The sequence below is a fragment of the Rutidosis leptorrhynchoides genome, chromosome 11, assembly GCF_046630445.1.
Source record: "Rutidosis leptorrhynchoides isolate AG116_Rl617_1_P2 chromosome 11, CSIRO_AGI_Rlap_v1, whole genome shotgun sequence".
Taxonomy (NCBI): domain Eukaryota; kingdom Viridiplantae; phylum Streptophyta; class Magnoliopsida; order Asterales; family Asteraceae; genus Rutidosis; species Rutidosis leptorrhynchoides.
Window position 1 is genome coordinate 317,767,424 of NC_092343.1, and position 25,798 is coordinate 317,793,221.

Genomic DNA, 25,798 nt, shown 5'->3' on the forward strand with positions numbered 1-25,798 from the left:
GCCCAAAAGGTAAAGAAAGGAGAGTCTGGTCCAAAGAATGGAAATGAAACAATTCACCGAATTTTTTAAAGACCTAAATGTATTTAACTAGGTCTCACTTAGTTGTATGATTGGATACCCTCTTGTGTCGTTTTAGTGCTTCTTGTTTAATTGATTTGTTAGCTTTTTCATTTTAATTTGTGAGCTCATGTTAGGTTTTTTTGTGTTTAGTTGAGCTCGTGTGCTTTTTGTGGTGTTTTTATGTTTTTTAAGGCTTCATTCTTTTGATGAAGTTTCTCAATTAGTTATAAAAATCTTTTTTTTATAAGGAAAAAAATAACTTAACTAGTTTTATAAATAGTGTAGATATGGATTTGATAAGAATTCAAATCATAAGAAATTACACATATGATGGTATAACTAATTATTTGAGAGCTACAAATTTAAAATTCCAAAAACTTACTAGATATTTGAACAAATAATATGTGGTCAAATTGAGTCCATGAATGATAAGGCTCACTGATCCATTCCCATTTCTATCTCTTCTGAATTCTCTATGTGTGTGTTTTTTCTATGTGTGTGAGAGATATAGAAATATTCTCTTTTCAAGTAGCTTTCATGTGTGTTTTTTTCTCTACGATATATATCTCTCAAACAAATACAAAAAGACGAACACTCTTGCTCACAACTTGATTATACATAATTTACACAAAATTTTCATCAAGTTTGATTTTCTTTATCCTTTTTCTAAATTGTTTTTCTTCATCCTTTAACAATAAGCTTGAGTTACATCTATCATCAATCATCATCTATAGTTTCTATCATCTTTAGTTTTTAGTTGCAAGATTTGACTCAAGATTCGATATATAAGTATAAATCGATAAGTTATATAGTTTCTTCATCGATCTACAACACTTGAGCTACAAATATCCATCATAACAGTCATCCTTGTTTTTATTCTATAGTTACATGTTCTTTTTTACTTCTCTTATTACTTATCTTATAAATATAAATCTATATCTATAGTTTTTGTTTTTCAAAAAAATCCATACAGAGATATCTAGTTAGATCAATCATCATCCTCTTAAATTGTTCACGTTGCAAAGAAGTTCGATAATCGGCAACCCCGACCGGCTGATTTTCATATATTCGTGTTCATTAAATATTGTTAATAAAAAGCTACTTTTTTGTGCTCATCACTAGGCATAAAGTTCTTGCTTTCAAATCAAAGATTCATAAAAGATGATGTCAGGTGATGGTTTTTCATCACCACCTTCATCTCTTACCACCTACATCCATGAGCCCATCACAAACCCTAACCCTAACCCTAATTCTTCAGCTTCAGGTAAACGAAAGCGCAATCAAGCCGGTAATCCAGGTAAATTACCACGATCTTATATATATATATAAATATATAAATTAGTTTATTGATGTGTTTTAGTTATAAATTTTACATACAATCTTTATATATAGATCCAGAAGCTGAGGTGATAGCCTTATCACCAACATCTCTAATGGCTACGAATCGATTTCTATGTGAAATATGCAATAAGGGTTTTCAAAGAGACCAAAATTTACAACTTCATAGAAGAGGACACAACCTACCATGGAAACTAAAACAAAGAAACAAAAATGAGGTGATTAAGAAGAAAGTTTACATATGTCCAGAAAAAAGTTGTGTTCATCATGACCCTTCAAGAGCTCTTGGGGATCTCACTGGAGTAAAGAAACATTATAGCCGAAAACATGGCGAAAAGAAATGGAAATGCGAAAAATGTTCGAAAAAGTATGCTGTCCAATCCGATTGGAAAGCTCATAGCAAGATTTGTGGTACTAGAGAATATAAGTGTGATTGTGGAACCCTTTTTTCAAGGTAAGTGTATAGTATTAGTACATGAATTTTGGATTGATATGATTTTGAATTTAGTGTTTAGTTATTTCAAGATTTTATATTTGTAGAACATGTATATATGGATTTGCATGTTTTTGTATGTAAAAACAGGAAGGATAGCTTCATAACACATAGAGCATTTTGTGATGCTTTAATGGAAGATAATTCAAGAATGACATCACTTCCGGTGGGTCCAAACATGGCGAATTTGGGATTTCGAAATGATTTAATAATGATGAATGGTGGTGGAAGTGACTCACAATTTCAAGGTGTGTTTGGCGGTTTAGAGAGTAATCTTGATGTGAATGGAGCAAAATCAAGATTACCAATTTGGTTAGAGAACAATGGTAACAATCCTCCCCTTGAAAACCCTAACAATTCGACCTTTTTGGGGTCGTCAAGCTCGAATTACAACGGAGGAATGCTACCACCCGATATGATGAATTGGATGAGTAGATACAATGGATTACCACAAGGGTTATTGAAAGAAGAAGATGAAAACCAAAAAGAAATGCAATTGAACTCGATGTATGATAATTATGGTGGCTCCACTACACCAAACAACCTAGTGTGTTCTACTCTACAACCACACCCGCCTCAAGCGGTGGTTAACATGTCAGCCACCGCTCTTTTACAAAAGGCAGCTCAAATGGGTTCAACAAGAAGTAGTAATTCAAATGTTCCGGGTGGTAATGATACAAGCGGTTTCGGGCTAATGAGTAGTACAACTCTATCAAACTTATCAAGCCCTAGAAATGGTGATCGGTTCATGATGATGATGGGCGATGGGCCGACACAAAGCAAAGGAACCGGTGGCAATGAGATCGGTGATGGTGATTTAACGAGGGACTTTCTTGGCGTCGCGAGAAATGAAAGGGGTGTGTCGTTTAGTTTACAACAAGAGCTAAGCAAGTTCACTTCATCGACAATGGGTTTCAACCAATTCAATGGGAATCAAGAATAAGGGTTGGTGTGCATCCTAATTATGGACTCGAACAAGGTACTTTATTAATGACACTTTTAGCTTCAAGAATTGTTTATATGATGCTTTTCGGACTTTTAGCTATGTTTTTGGGAGAATTAGTGACAATATTTTGTAATAAAAGTGCAGTTTTTGATGGTTTTAGTAAACTTTTGCTTTGAAATGATTGTTTTGGATGATGACCGTTACACTAGCTTATTTGATACATGATCCTTTATTCAATAACTAGATACTGATATTAATTAATACGGAGTAATTAAAATGCTATAGAGTATTTAAAATTTTAAATAATATGAGAAATATTATATATGGAAGCAATATTAACGTCAATGTATTGGGATGGTGTTGTTTTTGATTGTTTGTGAGTTGATGGTACATATATAGTTTAACTTACTATTTACGTACTAACCGAATATCCAATTAAATTAAATTTAATACGAGTAGTTATGTAATTGATGATTAAATTGAATATTTCAATAAGAATATGATATGATGTATGATACAAAAAATTTGTAGTAGCAAACGATATGTGTTACATTATTAACAAAAAACAGTTATAGTAATTAGTTTGAATACGTGCAACTTTATGCAGTATGACAGAGACGTAAATATTTTGTAAAATAAGTTAATGTATTAAAAATATTAAAACATAAAAATAGAATTGAATAAATTGTTCAAAAAGATGATAAAATAAGAGGGTCTTGTGAATTGTCAGTTGGAAAGGGAGAAGACAAAAGAGAGTGAAACAAAGGAAGTGTTTGCATTTGCATGTCTTTTATAGGAACGTGTATTTTTTTAACCATGGTTTCTGTACAACTGTTACTGCTCATTGTACTGTTTGGTCTGTGAATATCATCTAACCCCACTCAAACAAAAAAATAAAATTTCATTACCTTACTTTCAACGGATTAGAGGATAGAGGATAGAGGATTAGGTACTAAACGCATAAATATTCGATAAAAAAGAATATTGTTAGTTAATTGTATTTTGGCTTAATAAGAGGATTTTTTTACCTTGACTACTCTCTAATAGTCTCATATATGCGACTAGTTAACTTTATATATTTAATTTTTTTTTTTTTTTTTTTTTTTGTGAATATCATAACCCAACCAATAAATTACTCCCTCCGTCCTAATTTAATGGTTCTCAGATAAAAAACACATAGATTAAGAAAAAATGATTGACACATGTAATTTTTTGTTATTTTTTCAGCTTTGCCCCTTACGTTTTACCTATATTTTGGTCTTACTTAAATAATGTAAGGGTATAAAAATAATTTAATCAATTATTTTTATCTAATTGGAACGGAGAGATTATGAGTTTAGGAGATTAGGTACGGTTCTTGAGAAAATCACCAACTCCAATTTATTCTACTTTTTCATTCTATAATCTAACTTTTTAATCCTAATTTTATATTTATGTTTAGCTTTTCTAATTGTACCCTTAAAGGCTATACTTTGGAAATTTATTTATGCATGATTTGTTATACAAAAAGTTTAGGAAATTGGGTTTCAAGAACTTAATACGGTAGTTATTAGTAAGTTACAAGTTATTTAAGCATGTTAAAAATTAGGAGTGTTTCTAAAGATAAAAGCACTCGGAGTCGTGGTTATTTTTTTGCCGTCGTAAAAATCTGACGTTGGGGACGGTGGCACCGTCGACTCCGTCCTGGTGTATTCCCGCCGTCGAGTATCACCGTCGCATAGGCAACGTTGGGTTCACGCTGTTTAATTTGAAATATATCTAACGGATATATTTCATTATATATATATATATATATATATATATATATATATATATATATATATATATATATATATATATATATAGTATGTATGTATTATTTTAAAATCATATCATTCATCTATATATATATATATATATATATATATATATATATATATATATATATATATATATATATATATATATACATACATTTTATAGACAAACACAACACATTCTTTCTCTATTCCATACATTTTAAAAACAATACATCTTCAAATCTTTCATATATTCCGAACATACTTTCATCAAAAATGTCTTCTACATCTTCATCGTCTCACGAAAAGTATTATGATGCAAATGGTCAATATAATAGAAAATGATGCAATTAAAAGCGAAAATGAGACGCAAAGTTTAAACACACGTCGTTACATAGAACGTGAACATGAAGAAGCCCATCTACGTCTTATTAGTGATTATTTTGTTGAAGGTTGCAAATACACTGTCGATAATTTCAAAAGGAGATTTCGGTTAAAAAGACATGTTTTTATTAGAATTATGAAATATATTCTCCACTACTCGGATTATAACATCAATGTTATGAAATGTGTAACTACCCAACCCGATAACCAACCATTAACGTACACAAATTTTTTTTTATATATATGTGACGATCCGAAAATTTCCGACCAAATTTAAACTTAATATTTATATAATTTCGACTTGATAAGCAATGAATTTTAATAAATCTTGAACCTCCGGAAAGAGTTTTACACAAGCTTTTGGTCACCCATTTATTCCGACGATTCACGAACGTTATAACTTGATTTAATTGTTTAATTGTTTAATTTTTGTGTATATATATGGATTTATATATATTTAACTTGAAAATATGATAATTAAATATCTCATTAAGTATATTAACAAAGTATTATATATATATTTTCATACTACTAATTTAAAGAGTTTTCAAACAATATATATATTACTATTTAAGCGACGTAATTAACTTATGTTAAAATGTATTTACATATAATGTATTACGAGTGTAAATACATCCTTACAAGTATTGAATACACTTTATAATATACCAATACATATAAAGGATAGCTATACTCGTATTTCCGTTCAATTTCCTCAAGAATTCTACTCGCATTCATACGGTATTTTTACACGTATTATACACAGCTTCTAGAAGTATTTACTATTAGTATATACCAATAGAAATCTGCAATTATTTGTTTAATATGTTATACATGACCTAATCAATTTAATAAGCTTATAAATAAGGACCATTTTAACTCATTTTTACTTCACATTTTTTTAAACTAAAAACACACACTTGAATGATCTCATATCATACTTTAATCTCAACAACTTTCCTCTTCATAATCAAGGTAAAATACTTCTCAAAATCCTTGTTCAATTCCTTGTATAGTTGCTATCTTATTATACTTATAAAACTTGTAAAAACTAGAACTTGTTTTGGTGAACACCATGCTTGTTTGAAAAACTAATCTAATCTTTCTAACTTAACTCTAATAACACTTATTTATATGTATTATGATATTATATTAAGTTAATATACGAACTTATAACTTGTATATATGAAAAACACCTTTAAACTTAACATATATCCTTTAATCTCCCTTCTGTAAAAAGCGGGCTGTTTTGGGTTGGGAATTAAAAACCTATCTTAGACTTTAAGTTCGAGGCTAAGACTTTGGAAATATGTTAATATATGTAAATAAGACTTCCAGTATTTTTTTCATGATTGTAGACAAAGTGAAAGTATTTTATCAAAAATCATATATTAGGTGGATGCAGGGATTTTTCCAAATCTGTCCACCGACAAAAAAAGAGGGTAAAGCTCTAAAAATTAATACTTGGGATGAACTTTTCGAATTTGATTTATAAAATTTACTTCTTAATGAATCCATAACAATTTGATTCACTTTAAATGGAGTTGTAATGAATATTTGGCAAGCAAAACAAAATCTGCTAAAATTAACGTTGTGTTGACGAAATTTATATTATAAAAAGTATATTAACCATATCCTTGTTAACTTTTCCTATATCCTATATATATTTGGACATGTTATCAGTAGTATAACAAAATATTATAATCTAGGTTAATTCTGTGATTGTATATATGTATAATAATATTCTTGGTACGTCCTAACACAATAAGTAAACAATACGTTTTGATAAATCCTAAGACAATACGTACACAATACGTCTTAGTTAATTCTAAGACAATACGTATACAATACGTCTCTGGGTTGATGCAAAGAAAATACGTATACAATACGTCGTGGGGTAATTCTAAGATTATATATATACCGATTATTGGACTATTCGGACTATTTTGGACTACTAACAAAGGACTACTAACAATGGACTACTAACATAAAATGTTAAAAATTATTATATAAGTATTCTATGAACTTGCTTTATTTTATTCATATGTCGTATTATTATCTGAATCGTTATTGTTGTTATAGGTTCGTGAATTCAAGGACGACGGTCATATTTTTAATAAGTTGAAAACTTATTATTAATATACTTTTACTACTGTGAGTATATAGTCCCATTTTTAAACTCTACAAATATTTTGGGATGAGAATACATGCATTTTATGTTTTACGCCATAGACACAAGTACTTAAAATATATTCTACGTTGAGTTGTACCACTTTGCATATTTTTCCCTAATAGCTTGGTAACTAATATTTACATGTTGTAAGAGCATGTAAGCGCGAATCCTATTGATAGATCTATCGGGTTTGACAACCCCAACTGGGCTAGTCGCTCTAGTATCGTAAACGGTTGCATAGTACTTCGTTTTTACTACACTTGGTACAGTGTAGGGAGATTTCATAATAAATGAAATATGCCACATTAATGGTTAAGTATGGTTACCGAAGCGCTCAACAAATTATAGAATACTTTTATACACTTGCGAGTGTACATATATTTATAACTATGAAATCTTGTGGTCTATATTTACATCGATGCTAAACCTATATATCTCACCAACCTTTGTGTTGACTGTTTAAGCATGTTTATTCTCAGGTCCTTAAGAAAGTCTTCCGTTGTTGCATTATCTAAGCAAGCTGTGCATGGAGTCTCATGTTTTTCTTTAAATGAAGTGTTGCATTCAATAAAACCTTCGTCATGTACTATATTCAACTTTTATGTCACGTGTGTAGTATTTGAAAACCGATGTATTATGGGGATTATTTCTTAAATAATCGCCCACTTGTTTAAAGCATGCATTATGTATAATAATGGTGTGCTTTTTATGAAACGAATGCAATAATTTCTAAAACGTATCATATAGAGGTCAAATACCTCGCTATGGGACCAATGAATAACGTACTGTGTTTATAGTGATATGAATGGGTCGTTTCAGTTGGTATCTGAGCGGTGGTCTTAGCGAACCATGTCTTGCATTAGTGTGTCTAACGGATAGTTATTAAGATACATTTGTGAGTCTGGACTTCGACCTTAACTGCATGTCAAAAGTTTTGCTTATCATTTCTAGTCGGAAATCATCTGTTTATCACCCTTAGAAAATTACATGCTTATCATTCTTAGTCTAGACACATCTTACTGCATTGATTGCATAAATAGTGTATAGACAAAGTTCATATTTTAGCGTATATGCTAATTCATATCTTAGCGTATCTGTTACTATAAACTTTGCCTAACATATTCTGTAAATTCCTCCGTAATCTATGAAATCTTTTGCTATATATATATATATATATATATATATATATATATATATATATATATATATATATATATATATATATATATATATATATATATATATATATATATATAGATATTCTATGTAATTAGAATACCATCCGATAGCCAGAAATCATTTCATATCGAAAAATTCTTTATTCAATCATACGAAATGGAACTCTCCACTAGTTCAGGTCCCTCGAATTTCGATATGGAGTTTCACTCGAGCTCCGAAAGCAGTGTGATCGGAATGGATCAACCAATTAGCCATCATCTATTTTGGATGAATTGGGGATGGGTTCGTAGTCTACTTAATCATTAGAGACAAGAAGAAGGTGATCCCGTCCATCCACCACATTGCCCTCTTGGTGAAGAACATGAGGCACTTACCGGCGAACCCGTTCGTAACACTATTTTCTCTCTCCATTCTAGGATATGCCGCAACGAGTATAATATCACTAATATTATTGAGGCTATCCGACCTTTACTCCGTATCTTGCATGGTGAATTATTTAGTAAAAAAAATAAAAAATTTACTGTCATGAAAAGCAAAACTTCATTAGCAAGTGCATCCTACATCATTTCATTCCCTTTATAAAGCTCTTGACCTCTCTTTTTATTCAAGAAACTTTAAACATCTTCTTTCACAATACAAAATAAAATAAATTCTCATCACCTATACTCACATCAAACCACTACCAGCACCAGCAGCAGCAGTACCAACAACATCACAAGCCTCAACATCACAAGCCTCAACATCACAAGCCTCAACATCGCAAGCCGCATTACGAGCATCAACATCATACGCACCGCAGGCACTGAGGGATACCAACAATAATGAGTGATGAAGTATTAATTCATTATTTCATTTGCGTTGAAGAAATATTCCGCGACGATTATGTAATCTCTAAAGTTTTAGGGATTATTCATTTCTAGTTCCAACCGTAAACCAAATGAGATTAATATAATATTAACTCATTAAATCCATATTACATCTGAAGAAAATATACATACATATATTTTCATAAAGACTGTAATAAAAATTATTTTGTACAAAATATTACTTGTGAAATTTTATTTTAACGGATAGGTAATACCCGAGAAATACTTAAGTTCACATTAATATGTTACACTGTACATTTTCAATGATGTTTCGACAATCGTTAATTATGCTCTCTCCTTTCATAGCAATATACATCATTTCACAAAATTCATGACAACCATTTTCCATACCAATTCAATTACATATTCTGATTTTGACAGATCAAAATTCAAGTCAAGATTTAAGAAGTGCCATCAATCTTAAATTCCTACAGCCTTCAAAATCATACTTTAAATTCAAACTATACTAGAACATCACTTTCATTCACAGAACTCATAAAGATATTCGTATCTTTCAAGATTCACGATGAATTCATTATACGGATATTGACGATGACAACCTGCGTCTAAACCCTTCAAAATTCTTGAAAACATCTCAACTAAGGAATAATCGAGAGAATGAACCAATCACACGATACATACGAAGAATATATGCATATAGATATGCATTCGGAGGACACTTGAACCTAAGCAAAGGTTCAACACGTATCCCTGTCAGATCCTTTAGCATTATTATTATCCAAAATAACTTTACAATCCCTTTTCAAAATAGCGAATTTTATCACAGCTCCAAAAAGATAACTTCGACTTTTCATCCGGAGTAGCCTTATTATAACCTTGATATATACGTTGTCTTTTCGCCATCGTTAATGGGGAACCTTTTATATTCCACCACATTATAGTAAGCTTGCCAGCAACTTTATTGCTCTTTGACTTAAATCTCTCTGAAAGATCACTATAAAACCTTGTCATGTACTCATCTACATCTTGTAACAATAATTGTCATACCAAACCCCAGGAAGCATCAATAATTATTTATTCTTGAATCTCACATCATTTCTGCATATACATATAACGTTATTTTCTGGAATTATAATTCTGAAATCCGGAATAGCACTTCAGCCTACGAATCAGTACTATGAAGTTTTGAAAAAACTGAATGAAGCAGCAGAAACTATAGACAACCGTAACACTCAAAAGTTGATGATAAAGAATATTGTGTTAGCAAAGCACAGAAAAGAGAAGGTTTGGAACTAGAAAACGGATTGAGCAAACTCTGAAGGAGGCTGTGGACAAATCACAAGGACGAAATCTACCTTCAAAGAATCCAAATGATTCGGTGTCTGCTAAAATCCTTAGCAAATACCTTGCTCCTTACTCTAAAACTCTTGCGGACAATAATCATCCTCTTATCTTAAATATTCTAAGATATCATCGTATCTTCCATTATAAATATCCTTCATATTTCTGAAGATGTTTTCATAACCATTCTTATCTGAAATCATTTATTCCTTCACATTATCTGTATCACATCATAAAGAAAACTGTTTTAGTTTCTAAACATCTGAAACCACTGAGTGTAAAGTATGAATGTTTTTGAAGTAATGTTGGGAACTGAAGCATGAGCTAGTATAATATAATGAAACTTGATCAACGTGATTATATTACAGTAAGTCATGCTGAGTTTCTAAATGGAACGTAATGATTCACAGACCATAACGTCATCATGTACCATGTTGCATGACTCTTACATTCAATCTAATCTCTAAACATATCAAGAACATATTCTATTGATAGTTCTATCTTTTCCTTTGGATTCTGGTAATTTCACAAGTCAAATTGTGCTATTACAATTTCTCTCTTAGAGCATTAGCTATGTTCATTCCGAATTTCATGTTTATGAAATCTAGACCATTATTCGCCTGACTTGAAGTCGGGAAAAGAAGACGGAAGCATGAAACTCCAAAATATAAGGAAAAATATAAGCACGAAGATAATGCAAAAATTACAAACCGTGTATATCGATGCGTATAGCAATATAAAGACACGGAAAAACTAAGAACACTATAAACCCAAGAGCATAGTAGAAATTAATGGATTCCTCCGGTGGAAGATGAAAAAGAAGAATGATAGATGTGATAGTCAAGAATATATCAAGAATTAAAACTGGATGGAGCATATTGACGAATGTTGTAGAAGTACGAAGAAAGGAAGAAAGTATAAAAGATGGGAGATGTGGAAATAAGGAAACGTAGGAGGTTGATTTATAGTAAAATATCCGACAGAGAAATCGAGACAGATTATTGCATTAAATTGAAGAGGATCATAATTTTCTTAATCGCCGAAGAATCAAATCTTATATAGATTACAAAGATTTTCTTTAATCCAGAGATTAACCGTGATGACGTCAAAAGATAAGACGAATCCCTATTTTCTCATTTCACTCTTTTACGATAGCTTCACTCATACGTTTCGAGTAATCGAATTATTTTATCCATATTTCTCAATCATGATAAAACCCTATGAATCAACTTATATTCGTCATAATAACATTCTTATTTTCAGCCATGACGACCTCGATCAAATTTCGGGATGAAATTTCTTTAACGGGTAGGTCCTGTGACGACCCAGAAATTTCTGACCAAATTTAAACTTAATCTTTCCTCTTCATAATCAAGGTAAAATACTTCTCAAAATCCTTGTTCAATTCCTTGTATAGTTGCTATCGTATTATACTTATAAAACTTGTAAAAACTAGAACTTGTTTTGGTGAACACCAAGCTTGTTTAAAAAAATAATCTAATCTTTCTAACTTAACTCTAATAACACTTATTTATATGTATTATGATGTTATATTAAGTTAATATAAGAACTTATAACTTGTACATATGAAGAACACCTTTAAACTTAACATATATCCTTTAATCTCCATTCGGTAAAAAGCGGGCTGTTTTGGGTTGGGAATTAAAAACCTATCTTATACTTTGAGTTCGAGGCTAAGACTTTGGAAATATGTTAATATATGTAAATAAGACTTCCAGTATTTTTTTCAGGATTTTAGACAAAGTGGAAGTATTTTATCAAAAATCATATATTGGGTGGATGCCGAGATTTTTCCAAATCTGTCCACCGACACAAAAAGAGGGTAAAGCTCTTAACATTACTACTTAGGATGAAATTTTAGTATTAGTTTTGTAAAATTTACTTCTTAATGAATCCATAGCAATTTGATTCACTTTAAATGGAGTTGTAATGAATATTTGGCGAGCAAAACAAAATCTGCTAAAATTAACGTTGTATGGACGAAATTTATATTATAAAAACTATATTAACCATATCCTTGTTAACTTTTCCAATATCCTATATATATTTGGACATGTTATTAGTAGTATAACAAAATATTATAATCTTGGTTAATTATGCGATTGTATATATGTATAATAATATTCTTGGTACGTCCTAACACAATAAGTATACAATACGTTTTGATAAATCCTAAGACAATACGTACACAATACGACTTAGTTAATTCTAAGACAATACGTATACAATACGTCTCTGGGTTGATGCAAAGACAATACGTATACAATACGTTGTGGGGTAATTCTAAGATTATATATATACCAATTATTGGACTGTTGGACTTTTCGGACTATTTTGGACTACTAACAAAGGACTACTAACAATGGACTACTAACATAAAATGTTAAAAATTATTATATATGTATTCTATAAACTTGCTTTATTTTATTCATATGTCGTATTATTATATGAATCGTTATTATTGTTATAGGTTCGTGAATCCAAGGACGACGGTCATATTTTTAATAAGTTGAAAACTTATTATTAATATACTTTTACTACTGTTAGTATATAGTCCCATTTTTAAACTCTACAAATATTTTGGGATGAGAATACATGTATTTAATGTTTTACGCCATAGACACAAGTACTTAAAATATATTCTACGTTGAGTTGTACCACTTTGCATATTTTTCCCTAATAGCTTGGTAACTAATATTTACATGTTGTAAGAGCATGTAAGCGCGAATCTTATTGATAGATCTATCGGATTTGACAACCCTAACTGGGCTAGTCGCTCTGGTATCGTAAACGGTTGCATAGTACTTCGTTTTTACTACACTTGGTACAGTGTAGGGAGATTTCATAATAAAGGGAATATGCCACATTAAAGGTTAAGTATGGTTACCGAAGCGCTCAACAACTTATAGAATACTTTTATACACTTGCGAGTGTACATATATTTATAACTATGAAATCTTGTGGTCAATATTTATATCGATGCTAAACCTATATATCTCACCAACCTTTGTGTTGACTGTTTAAGCATGTTTATTCTCAGGTCCTTAAGAAAGTCTTCCGCTGTTGCATTATCTGAGCAAGCTGTGCATGGAGTATCATGTTTTTGTTTAAATGAAGTGTTGCATTCAATAAAACCTTCGTCATGTATTATATTCAACTTTTATGTCACGTGTGTAGTATTTGGAAACCGATGTATTATGGGGATTATTTCTTAAATAATCGCCCACTTGTTTAAAACATGCATTATGTATAATAATGGTGTGCTTTTTATGAAACGAATGCAATAATTTCTAAAACGTATCATATAGAGGTCAAATACCTCGCTATGGGACCAATGAATAACGTACTGCGTTTGTAGTGATATGAACGAGTCGTTTCAATATATAAGCCGCGGCGCGACAATTGTGGGCGCGGCACGCCTCACATCTGATTCCAGACGCCCCCAGGTTGCACAAAGACTGTCCACGTTTTACACTACGGACCGCGCCGCGTGGCCAATTGGCCCCGGCGCGTCCCACTCTGGTTCAGCATCTCACTTTTGTTTTAAATAACACAAGTCTTCCATTTTAAAACCATGACAAATACATTCAACCCAAGACGTGATTAAAACATCATAATACATAATTTTAGTTACTTTAAGTCAACAATATAAGTTCCAAAACCTAGGGATCACATTAACCCGTTTACATCTTAAAAGTAGTAATTTCAACCCATTAAGTTTAATTTCCAAACAAACTACCAGCATGATGTTTGGGGATAAACTACCCAATCCTCGGTCGAATCCAAAAGTAATCCAAGCAAGCAACAAAAGGGAAATCATCTAAATCTCGAGCATACCCTTACCACGTCCGTTTTTGAACCTAAAAATGTAAACAACGAGAGGGTAACTTAATTGCTTAGTGAATGCAATACTTATACACATACATACATAATTCAATCGCTTGCATACACCTACACAAACAACACATATCATTAGCAAATCGCATAATAGTATAAACAAACGTACAATGCTAATAAAATTCACACAACCCAATATACACAATGTCGACATTTGACTCGATGGTGGTCGACGAAGAGCGGTAGGTCAAATACGTTAACCACTAACCACTCATCGCAACGCGTACGTGGCCGATGAAGAGTGGTACGTCAAATACATTAACCACTCACCACTACGCACCAAGAGGCCGACGAAAAGTGGCCAATGAAGAGAGTATCCTAACGAATAATACTCACCACTTGCCCCAACACACATGTGGCCGACGAAGAGCGGTAGGTCAAACATTAACCACTCACCACATGGCTCAACTCCAATTGTGACCAACAAAGAGTTAATCCTTCCAGATATCACTCGCCATAAAATGCAATCCAAGTATAGCCAATGAAGAGCTATCCATTTGGATATCACTCACTATATTTTCCAACCCAAATGTGGCCCACGAAAAGCGTATCCTACCAAATAACACTTGCCACGTTGCACGCAAGCAACCAAATTATATGCATACACGCATAAATATTCCACTCACCTCGGTTACTTGAAAAGTCAATCCCGCTTGAGCTCCTAGTCGTCCAAATATAAATCGCCTAAGTAATTCACAAACAAATAAGCTAAACACTCTAGCTTATACCCAAAACACCATAAGTGCAATTTTGATCCATTTGAACTTACTTCCACTTTGACTAAGTGAAATCTCACCCAAAACACCATAATCACAATCAACTAGTGATTAGATTCCAATACTACATTTTACACAATGTTTAGCCAACAAAACACTTACTTACACTTTTTAACATTAAAACTTATTTTGACTAAATCTCAAGTCAAAATACCAAATCTTGCAAGTTTACACCCATAATCACTAACAACCTAGCTATCTAGTGATTTCAACAACCAAACACGATTATCAATAAATCAATTTCATCATCCAACTCAAAATCTACCATTGTTAGGGTTCTTCCCAAAAACTTAACCCATGAACCTTAAATCACCAAGAAATGGGGTTTACATACACTTTAACACAAACCCTAGCATCATAAATGAATTAACACAACTAAATCCGAATTAGGGTTTACCTCTTAAAGCAAATGAAGCTAGCACAACCACAACACAAGAAATGAGCTTCAATTTGATGAACACAAGCTTCCTCCTTCACAAATCCAAGCTTTCTCTCACTTGTTTCTTACTCTAAAATTTGGGGATGAAGAAGAGAGGATAAGGATAAGATTGTGGATGTGAATGACTCCACAAATCTGCCTTTTGTGGCCTAAAACCGTCCACTATGTGAAATTACCAAAATGCCCATTTTTATCTTCTAATTAAAAAGAAAGAGTGCTGATCGAGCGTCACCCGCGGTGCAGCTCCAAGGCATTTTCCAAATCAGAATATTTTCAGTTTTGAGGTTCAGGGACTGAAGTTGTATGATTCTGAATCTGATGTAAATTCTGAAAATGCATAAGTGTTAGGTTAACTTTTAGTGGCAGGTTCTGATGCACACATTTACTGACACTTTCAGGAACACTTTCTGATGCATAAAATTCAGGGTCTTACAAAATGGGTTATGTATACGTGCATCATCTTACACTATTTAATTGTTGAAAATAACGGATATGTAATTGTCGGAAATGATTGATTTTATGAAGCGGTTGTTATATGCAATCATTGGATCGAGAGATGTGAAACATACAGAAGAAGGACGAAAGAATTACGCGATAGGGATATGCATGAAGGCCTACGATCTAATTTGGTTGAACATCTTGGGGCTAATCGTTAAACGCAGTCGTTGACATAGTTTTTTATTTTATTGTTTATTTTTAAGTATTATATTTCTTTAAGTATTGTGTTGTGACGATCGCTCCAAATCCATATGGACGAACACGTCATTCATCGATTTCATTGCGAGGTATTTGACCTCTATATGATACGTTTTGTAAACATTGCATTCTTTTGAAAAGGCACACCATAAATGAATATTTAAATCAAAGGTTTTCGACATCTGATGATTTCTACATATAGACAATCACCGTAAATAATAGTTTACAATAGTAATTCCGTTGACAATGCAGTCAAAATAAGATACATGGTGATGATTTGGTGAATGCAACGTTTCCTTGAAAAATATGCCCTGTATGACTCCATGCACATAGCTTGTCTAACATATAAGCAAACAGCGGAAGACTTCTAGGGAACCTGAGAATAAACATGCTAACAAGTGTCAACACAAAGGTTGGTGAGTTCATAGTTTGTATGTTTCGCATAATCTGTATATATAGATGGATCACAAGATTTCAGTTGTTCAATCCAGAAACGTTTATCAAAATATTCTACAAAATTGAGCACCCTGGTAACTAAACTTAACGTATATATAATTTGTACCCTTTATATAATCATCTTACTAATACACGCAAACCAACGTGTACGCTTCTCAAATAGCATACGTCCGTTAAAAGGCTAGTGCTCTAGCTCGGACGGGGATGTCAAGCCCTATGGATCCATATACTGTTATTCGCGCCCACCAGTCCATAACCTATGTACTGGCAGCTACTAGTTACCAAAGCTAAGGGATTTTTGGTTCAAACTCAGTGTAGAATTTAGTATGTACTTGTATCCACTGCGTTTTAAAATAAATTGCATGTATTCTCAGCCCAAAAATATAGATTGCAAAAGCAATTAAAAAGGGACCAATGAAACTCACCTTAGCCGAATATAAAGTCGTTCACTAAAATGTGATCGAAACTCGGATTACCAAATAACCGTAGATCTCAACCTAGAGAACATATGTTGGTCAATAATTGTTTATCAAGCTAGGTCAGGTCATAGTGTATCACAATCCTAATGCTCGAAATTGACATACAAAAGTTATTCAAAGTTGTTTCAAAAAGTCAATTTTGACAATAGTTCAACAAACGAGACGTACCTTATATAAGGATTCATTTACTCGATTGGTAATATTCAAAAATCCATTTTATCAATCTCGTAAACAAGTTGTTTAAGTATTAATTGCAGATTCAAAAAGCAATTCCAATTAATGTCAATTATAATTCAGTTGACCATATCTTTTGATCCGTTCATCAAAACTATTCAATATCTAAATAAAAAGTTATTGATTTTACGCCAGCTTTTCAAAAACATGTATATCATATACCTTTTACCAGTAATATATGTATTTAATTCGTGATCTATTATAAACTGTTTAACGACGAAAATTAGCATACACGTATATATAAATATATATACTCGAGCACTAGACATAGATACACAATTAATATATAAAAGATAAAATAAGAGTGCTTACGTATCAATATTGAGATTAAATATTGTAGGAAAGTACGTAGATGCAACAGAGATGATAAACACTAGATTTGATTCACAAATATACCCTCGAACATTACCCATAACCTCCTTGGCAATAACCCATAATTTCCTTAGCTCTATCCCACTCAAAAACCCATTTTGAAGGTGACACGCTCATAACCTCGTCGTAGTATTTTATGTATATATACTACTAATAATAATATTATAATAAGATTAATAATAATAATATTAATCTTAATAATAATAATAATAATAATAATAATAATAATAATAATAATAATAATAATAATAATAATAATAATAATATAATAATAATAATAATAATAATAATAATAATAATAATAAATAATAATAATATGTGGAGAGTGGAGACCAGATCGAGCTTTTATAGTATGTGGCCTGCTACAGTACCTCATGCGATCGCATGAGTTTTCAGTATTTTTGCCATGCGATCGCATGGCCGCCTTATCCTGTTTTTGTTTGCTAGTTCGTCGACATCAAATAGTGTTTTACTGTAGCAATAGTGTTTAATGTAGCAAATAGTGTTTTACTGTAGCAATAGTGTTTGCTGTAGCAATAGTGTTTCACTGTAGCAATGTAGCAAAATACAGTTTCACTGTAGCAAATAGTGTTTTACTGTAGCAAATAGTGTTTTACTGTAGCAAAGTCATTTTACTGTAGCAAATAGTGTTTTACGGTAGGAAAGTCATTTTTACTTGTACATATATATATATACATACATATAATTGTTCATGAATCGTCGAGAGCAGTCAAATGTAATTTAATACATGAAACAGTTCTAAAATTTTGAAATTCAACTTCATAGACTTTGCTTATCGTGTCGGAAACATTAAATCATTTAAAGATAAAGTTTAAATTTGGTCAGAAATTTTCGGGTCATCACAGTACCTACCCGTTAAAGAAATTTCGTCCCGAAATTTAAGTGAGGTCGTCATGGCTAACAATAGAAATGTTTTCATGACGAATATGAGTTGATAAATAGAATTTTATCACCGTTGAATTATATGGATAAAATAATCCAATTACTCGAAGCGTATGAGAGAAGTTATCGTAATAAAGTGAAATGAGGGAATAGAGATTCATCTTAACTTTTGACGTATTAACGATTGATTTCTGGAATTTAAGGAATAGAAAATCTTCATAATCTATATAAGATTTGATTCTTCGGAATTTGCGGAAATTAGGATTTTCTTTGATTAAATGCGTAATCTGCCTCGATTGCTATGTCTGATATTTCGCTATAAATTGACCTATTCCATTTCATTTATTTTCACCACTCCTATAATCTTCTTTCTTATTTCATACATCCCAATAGATTGTGAAAATGCTTAATCCAGTTCTGATTCTTGATATTTTCCTGGCTATCGTATCCTTCATTCTTCTTTTTCATATACCACCAGAGAAATTTATTTTCTTCTACTATTACCTTGGGGTTATAGTGTTTTTCATTCTCTCGTGTCTTTATATTGCTATACGCATTGATATACACGGTTTGTAATTTCAGGGTTGTTATCGGGCTTTATATTCTCCATTATATTTCGAAGCTTCATGCTTTCGTTATCTCTTCCCGACCTTAAGTCAAGCGGATAATGGTCCAGAATTCGTAGGTATGAAGTTTCAGATGAACATAACTAATGTTCTAAGAAAGAAATGGTAATAGCACAATCTGACTTGTCAAATTACCAGAATACCTCGAAAAAAACCGAATCATCAAGAAAAATATTTTCTTGATATGTTTAGAGGTTAAATAGAATGAAAGAGTTATGTAACATGGTTCATGATTAGGGTATGATCTGTGAACCTTGTCACGTTCCATTAGAAACTCAACATGACTTACTGTAATATAATCACGTTGATCAAGTGTCATTATATTATACTAACTCATGCTTCAGTTCCCAACATTACTTCAAAACATCCATTTTTCGAATTTTTCAGATTTTAGAAACTAAAATAGTTTCTTTTATGATGTAACACATATAGCGCGAAGAGGTAATGATTTCAGATAAGAATGGTTTCGAAAAATATCTTCAGAAATATGGAGGATATTTATAATGGGAGATACGATGATATCTTAGAATATTTAAGATAAGATGATGATGAAGAATGTTGTCCGCAAAGGTTTTAGAGTAAGGAGCAAGGTATTCGCTAATGATTTCAGCAGACTCTGAATCATTTGGATTCTTTGAAGGTAGATTTAGTCTTTGTGATTTGTCCACAGCCTCCTTCATGGTCTGCTCAATCCGTTTTTCAATTCTAAACCTTCTCTTTTTCTCTGCTTTACCACCATACTATTCTTTATCATCAAACTTTTGACTGTTAAGGTCGTTTACAGTTTTTGCTGCTTCATTAACATTTTTCCAAAATTCGGAGAACTAGTTTCGTAGTTTGGGGTGTTTTTCGGAAACTTCACATTCGAAGTATGTAAGTCCAGGAGGTAGACGTTATATGTACACATATAACTGTTGGCGTAGACGTGCTACAAGATTTCAAGATACTGATTGCTATTTCCCGATAGTTGATATGGCAATTGCCGTTACAAGATGTGGATGAGTACTTGATACAGTTTCAATGAGTATAAGGATTTTTCGAAAGGTCAAAGACCAATGAAGTTGTTGGTAAATTTACTGCTAATGTGGTGGAACATGAAAGGTTCCCCAGTAACAAGAACGTGTATGTCAAGGTTATAATAGGGTTAATCTAAAAAGTCGAAGTTAACTGGTTGAAAGTGTGGTAAAACTGGATACTTTGAAAAGAGATTGCAATATTATTTTCAATAATAACAATGCTAAAGGATCTTTCACATTTTTGAAGTCAAAGTATAGCTTTGAAAGATGTAGAGATCTAAGAATGATGTCACCCGTTAAATCTTGACTTGGATTCTGATCCGTCAATATCATAATATGTAATTGAATTTGTATGGAAACGATTGCATATCGCTGTGAACATAGTTAATAATTTTTTTGAATCAAAGTTGAAGAATGTACAGTATAACATATTAATTGTGAACATATATATTTCCAGGGAATTACCTACCCGTTAAAGATTTCACAAGTAATATTTTGTACAAAAGAATTTTCATATAAGTCTTTATGAAAATATATGTATGAATATTTCTTCATATGTAATACGGATTTAATGAGTTAATATCATATTAAGCTCATTTGATTTTTGGCTTGACTTAGAAATGATTAATCTCTAAAACATTAAAGATTACATAATCTTTGCGGAGTTTTTCACTAATGAAATCAACACTTCATTATTTATTCTTATTGATATTCCTCGGTGAAGGATGTTGGTGCTCGTGGAATTTTTGTGAACCTTACAAGGCACAGATGATGTTTTCTGGAAAGTTTCGAGTATATCGAAATTAAAAATGTAAAATCAACTATGTAATTAATTAATACACTTGGTTTATTATGAAATGGAATTCATTGGGTTGAAATAGAGATTGTAGTTAACAATGGTTAAGTCGTTAACGAAGGATGTACATCATAGCATATTAGTAATATGAATTAACCGAGTAGTACCTACTAGTTAAGATTCACACGTAATAGCTTAGTACGAAAAGATTTATTTTGATCTCAGAATTCATATAAAATATACATATAATTTCTTTAGAGGGAATGAGTTAATACTTCATAACTCGTTGATACGATATATGCGTTGTTGATTAGTGATGATGTTTGCAGTTGTCATAACCCGTCCTTAACCGTAAGAACGTGTTAGATAACGTATGATTTCATTGCGAGGTATTGACCTCTATATGCGACATTTTTAAAAGAAAAACTGCATATATTATACATTACAAACCATGATTCTTATTTTTGATACAAGCTTTGGACGAAATAAAGATGATTATCGTTTAGTGATAATCTTCGACTTACAAACTTTACAAATGATGATAACAACACGATTTCTAGCATATTTTACAACACAAGTTCTTGGATATGCAGTCTTATTTTTGACACAAATATGCGTACGCAAGATCCTGCTCAAATTCAACATAATGCAGCGGAAGCTTTTAGAAATCACCTGAGAATGGACATGTTTTAAAAGGTCAACATAAAGTTGGTGAGATATAGGTTTAGTGCCGGCAGCAATATATATATAGACCACAAGATTTCGTATATAAACAGTTTAATAAAAATATTCTAAGTGGTTGAGCACTTGGTAACCATACTTAACAATTAATCACGTCGCATATTCCCTTTAATATGAAATCTTACTACACTGTACCAAGTGTAGTCACGAAACGAAGTACTGTGCAACCGTTGAATACTGGTCGTCCAGTCCGGTTGGGGTTGTCAGGCCCGATAGATCTATCAACAGGATTCGCGTTTACAATACCGCTGTAAATATTAGTTACCAAGCTACAGGGAAGTATGCCAGTGGTACAACTCAACGTAGAATATATTTTTCAGTTACTTGTGTCCATATTGTAAAACATAAAATACATGTATTCTCATCCCGAAATATTTAGAGTTTAAAAGTGGGACTATATACTCACTTTCGTCTTGAAGATATATATATATATAATTTGACTTGGTCTCTGGTTGATATCACGAACCTATCCATATATAATATATCAATACCTTTTCTTTTTAAACAAACGTCACATATATATACTTGTTATACTTTTAATACTTTGAATAATTCCTTAGTCCGTAGTTAGCAGTTCGTTGTTAGTAATTCAATTTTAATGGTTCATTTTTAGATGTTTAATATACCCGCAATGAAATAAATAAAACCCCCAACGAAATAAATAAAACCCCATCGTATATGTATTGGTCGAGATTAATCTTGACCCACGGTACCGGTGTTGTCAAATGACGTGTTGCGTACATAAAGTACCGGTGTTGTCAAATGACGTGTTGCGTACAATCATGGGATCTTATGATTAATCTTCTCGTGTTGTTTACGGGTGATCCTGAACCATATAAAATTGAATTATATAAAATATCATGTTATCTTAGAAAGATGTGATTTTATTTAATTTTTCCCAATTAATCCCGAAGTTAAACAAGTCTTGGATAACCAATTTTGTTTCGGTCATAGTTTCTTCGTTACAAATCCGTTTTCGTTGATTCAACTTGCCATCTCCTTAGATCGAGTCCCTCTTTAAGACTATGAACTAAAAATACCTTGGTTTGTATTCAAAATCACACGGCATAGGTGAAACTTTAGTGAAACTTATGAAGTTAAACATTTTCCTTTATGTAAACAACCTTAAATGATTATTTTTCTAAAAATACTTATACTTTGAATTAAATCATGGAATTTTTATGTGTTATCATATCCATAGTAAAAATCATTTTTCCAGAACATAAACCTCCAATTCAAAGTTTAAGATAGTTTTTAATTATCCAACCCAAAACAGTCCCCGGTGGCACTCCGACGTCGTAAAAACAGTTTTTAAGATAATCTTTGAAAAACCAAGTTATACCTTGTTAAATTAGCATATATTTAAGTTATATTACAGGTCTTGGAGTATTTTAAAAGTTAAGTTAGAAGGATCTATTTAGTTTGCAAACAAGTTTGAAAACATTCAAACTATGTTCTTGTTGTTAAAATTTTATACCACAAAATAAGATAGCTATATATATATGAATCGAATAAGGTTATGAACATAGATTCTACCTCAAATTCCTTGGACAAGGTTGCTGTAAAAGAGGAGTAAGAACCTAGAACCAAAAGGATGATGGAAGTGGATGAAAGATTGGAAGTAAGTTGGTGTTCTTGGAAGGTTTTCTTGAAGTATTTTTGTAAGGGTTTTCTTATGATGATTAAGTGATGTTTTGAAGCTAAAAACTTATGAGGACCTTGAAGAACACTTGAAGGTTGAAGATAAGAGAGTTTAGAAGATCATTTAACTTGAAAGAAAATTGTTATGAAAGTGTGCATATGTGTATATAGGCGTATATATGTATATGTATATATAGACTTTATTTTTTTGATTTTTAGCTCAAAAGTCCTCATATATGATCCCACATGTATTGACTAATCAAAGGCTGCTAAGATCATATAATTGAAGTCTAATAATTGGTATTTTTCAATAGTAAAACTTCTAGAAACTGCGTATTTATACGGGTACATATACCCTAAGTATATGTATAGAAATCTTGTGAAAACGGAACGAGGATTCAAATATAGCTATCTTTTGTGAATATACTTATATGGTTTTATGTATTTAAGTCCTTAAAAATGATTAAATACATTACTTATACGATATATGTATAAACATTATATGTCATAAGTATTTAAGTCAAATAACGTTACGTATGGTTATCGTTTTGAAAACTTAAGTTAGTAGTTTCAAAATATACTTATAACTTATTGTTATTAATACAAAATGAGGTATTAAAACATCCTTAAATCATGTTAAACATGTATATATACATATATATATACAAACGTATAATTATCATATATTGTATAGTTCGTGATATCATCGGTCAAACTAGACGGTCAAACGTTGTGTAAATCTCTTTTCGAAAAACATAAGTCTCGACAATTTGGATTGCTTATCATGTTGGTAAGGTTTAATTTATGTAAATATTAATCTTATAAGTATAGAATGATCGAAAAAGTGCGGGTCGTTACATTACCTCCACGTTAAATAAATTTCGTCCCGAAATTTTAAAATTGTACCTATTTTGCGTCATCGAGAAACAAGTGTGGATACTTTTGTTTCATCTAATCCTCTCATTCCCAAGTAAACTCGGGACCTCTTCTAGCATTCCAACGAACCTTAACAATCGGTATGTTGCTCTGTTTGAGCTGTTTAACTTCACGGTCCATGATTTCGATTGGTTCTTCGACGAATTGTAGTTTCTCGTCGATATGGATTTCTTCAAGAGGAATAGTGAGGTCTTCCTTTGCAAGACACTTCTTAAGGTTTGAGACGTGAAAGGTATTATGTACCCCGGTGAGTTGTTGCGGTAACTCAAGTCGATAAGCTACCGGTCCAATGCGTTCAATAATCTTGAACGGGCCTACATATCTTGGGTTCAGCTTACCCCTTTTGCCGAAACGTATTACACCTTTCCAAGGTGACACCTTTAACATAACCATGTCCCCGACCTGAAACTCTAATGGTTTCCTTCGGACATCGGCGTAGCTCTTTTGGCGACTACGGGCTGTTTTCAATCTCTCCTTGATTTGTACTATCTTCTCAGTCGTTTCGTGTATGATCTCGGGACTAGTTAATTGTCGATCTCCTACTTCATTCCAACAGATAGGAGATCTACACTTCCTTCCATACAATGCTTCGAATGGCGCAGCTCCAATGCTCGCATGATAACTATTATTATACGAGAATTCTGCTAACGGTAAATACTTATCCCATCCGTTTCCAAAATCGATCACACATGCCCTGAGCATATCTTCAAGAGTATGAATTGTTCTTTCACTCTGCCCGTCCGTTTGCGGATGATATGCGGTACTCATATCTAAACGAGTTCCTAGTGCCTCCTGTAGTGCTTGCCAGAACTTTGAGGTAAATCTACTATCACGATCAGATATAATGGAAATAGGTATTCCATGCCTTGAAACAACTTCCTTTATATACAATCGTAATAGTTTCTCCATTCTATCCGTTTCCTTTATAGGCAAGAAATGTGCAGACTTGGTGAGACGATCAACAATCACCCAAATGGTGTCGTAACCCCAGACAGTCTTTGGTAACTTCGTGATGAAATCCATGGTAATACCATCCCATTTCCATTCTGGGATTTCTGGTTGTTGAAGTAACCCTGACGGCTTTTGGTGTTCTGCTTTGACCTTGGAACAAGTTAAACACTCCCCAACATATGTTGCTACGTCTGTCTTTAATTTAGGCCACCAATAACGTGTCTTAAGATCTTGATACATCTTTCCAACTCCAGGATGTATCGAGTATCTTGTCTTATGTGCCTCATTCAATATCAACT

At 32.2% G+C, this 25,798-nt stretch overlaps 1 protein-coding gene across 1 annotated transcript; it reads left to right on the top strand.

Moving 5' to 3' along the window:
• Positions 1–658: 658 nt before the first annotated feature.
• LOC139876419 (zinc finger protein JACKDAW-like) lies at positions 659–3,015 on the top strand. The gene is made up of 3 exons (XM_071863730.1): positions 659–1,357; positions 1,453–1,852; positions 1,982–3,015. Exons 1-3 carry the CDS (start codon positions 1,222–1,224, stop codon positions 2,832–2,834), a joined length of 1,389 nt encoding a protein of 462 aa, XP_071719831.1. The 5' UTR covers positions 659–1,221; the 3' UTR covers positions 2,835–3,015.
• Positions 3,016–25,798: the final 22,783 nt, after the last annotated feature.

Excerpts from the sequence above, each read along its gene's own strand:
- LOC139876419 (XM_071863730.1), top strand. The coding sequence starts at position 1,222 with ATGATGTCAGGTGATGGTTTTTCATCACCACCTTCATCTCTTACCACC. Across the intron at positions 1,358-1,452 it reads CAATCAAGCCGGTAATCCAG|ATCCAGAAGCTGAGGTGATA; the intron begins GTAAATTACCAC and ends CTTTATATATAG. Across the intron at positions 1,853-1,981 it reads TGTGGAACCCTTTTTTCAAG|GAAGGATAGCTTCATAACAC; the intron begins GTAAGTGTATAG and ends ATGTAAAAACAG.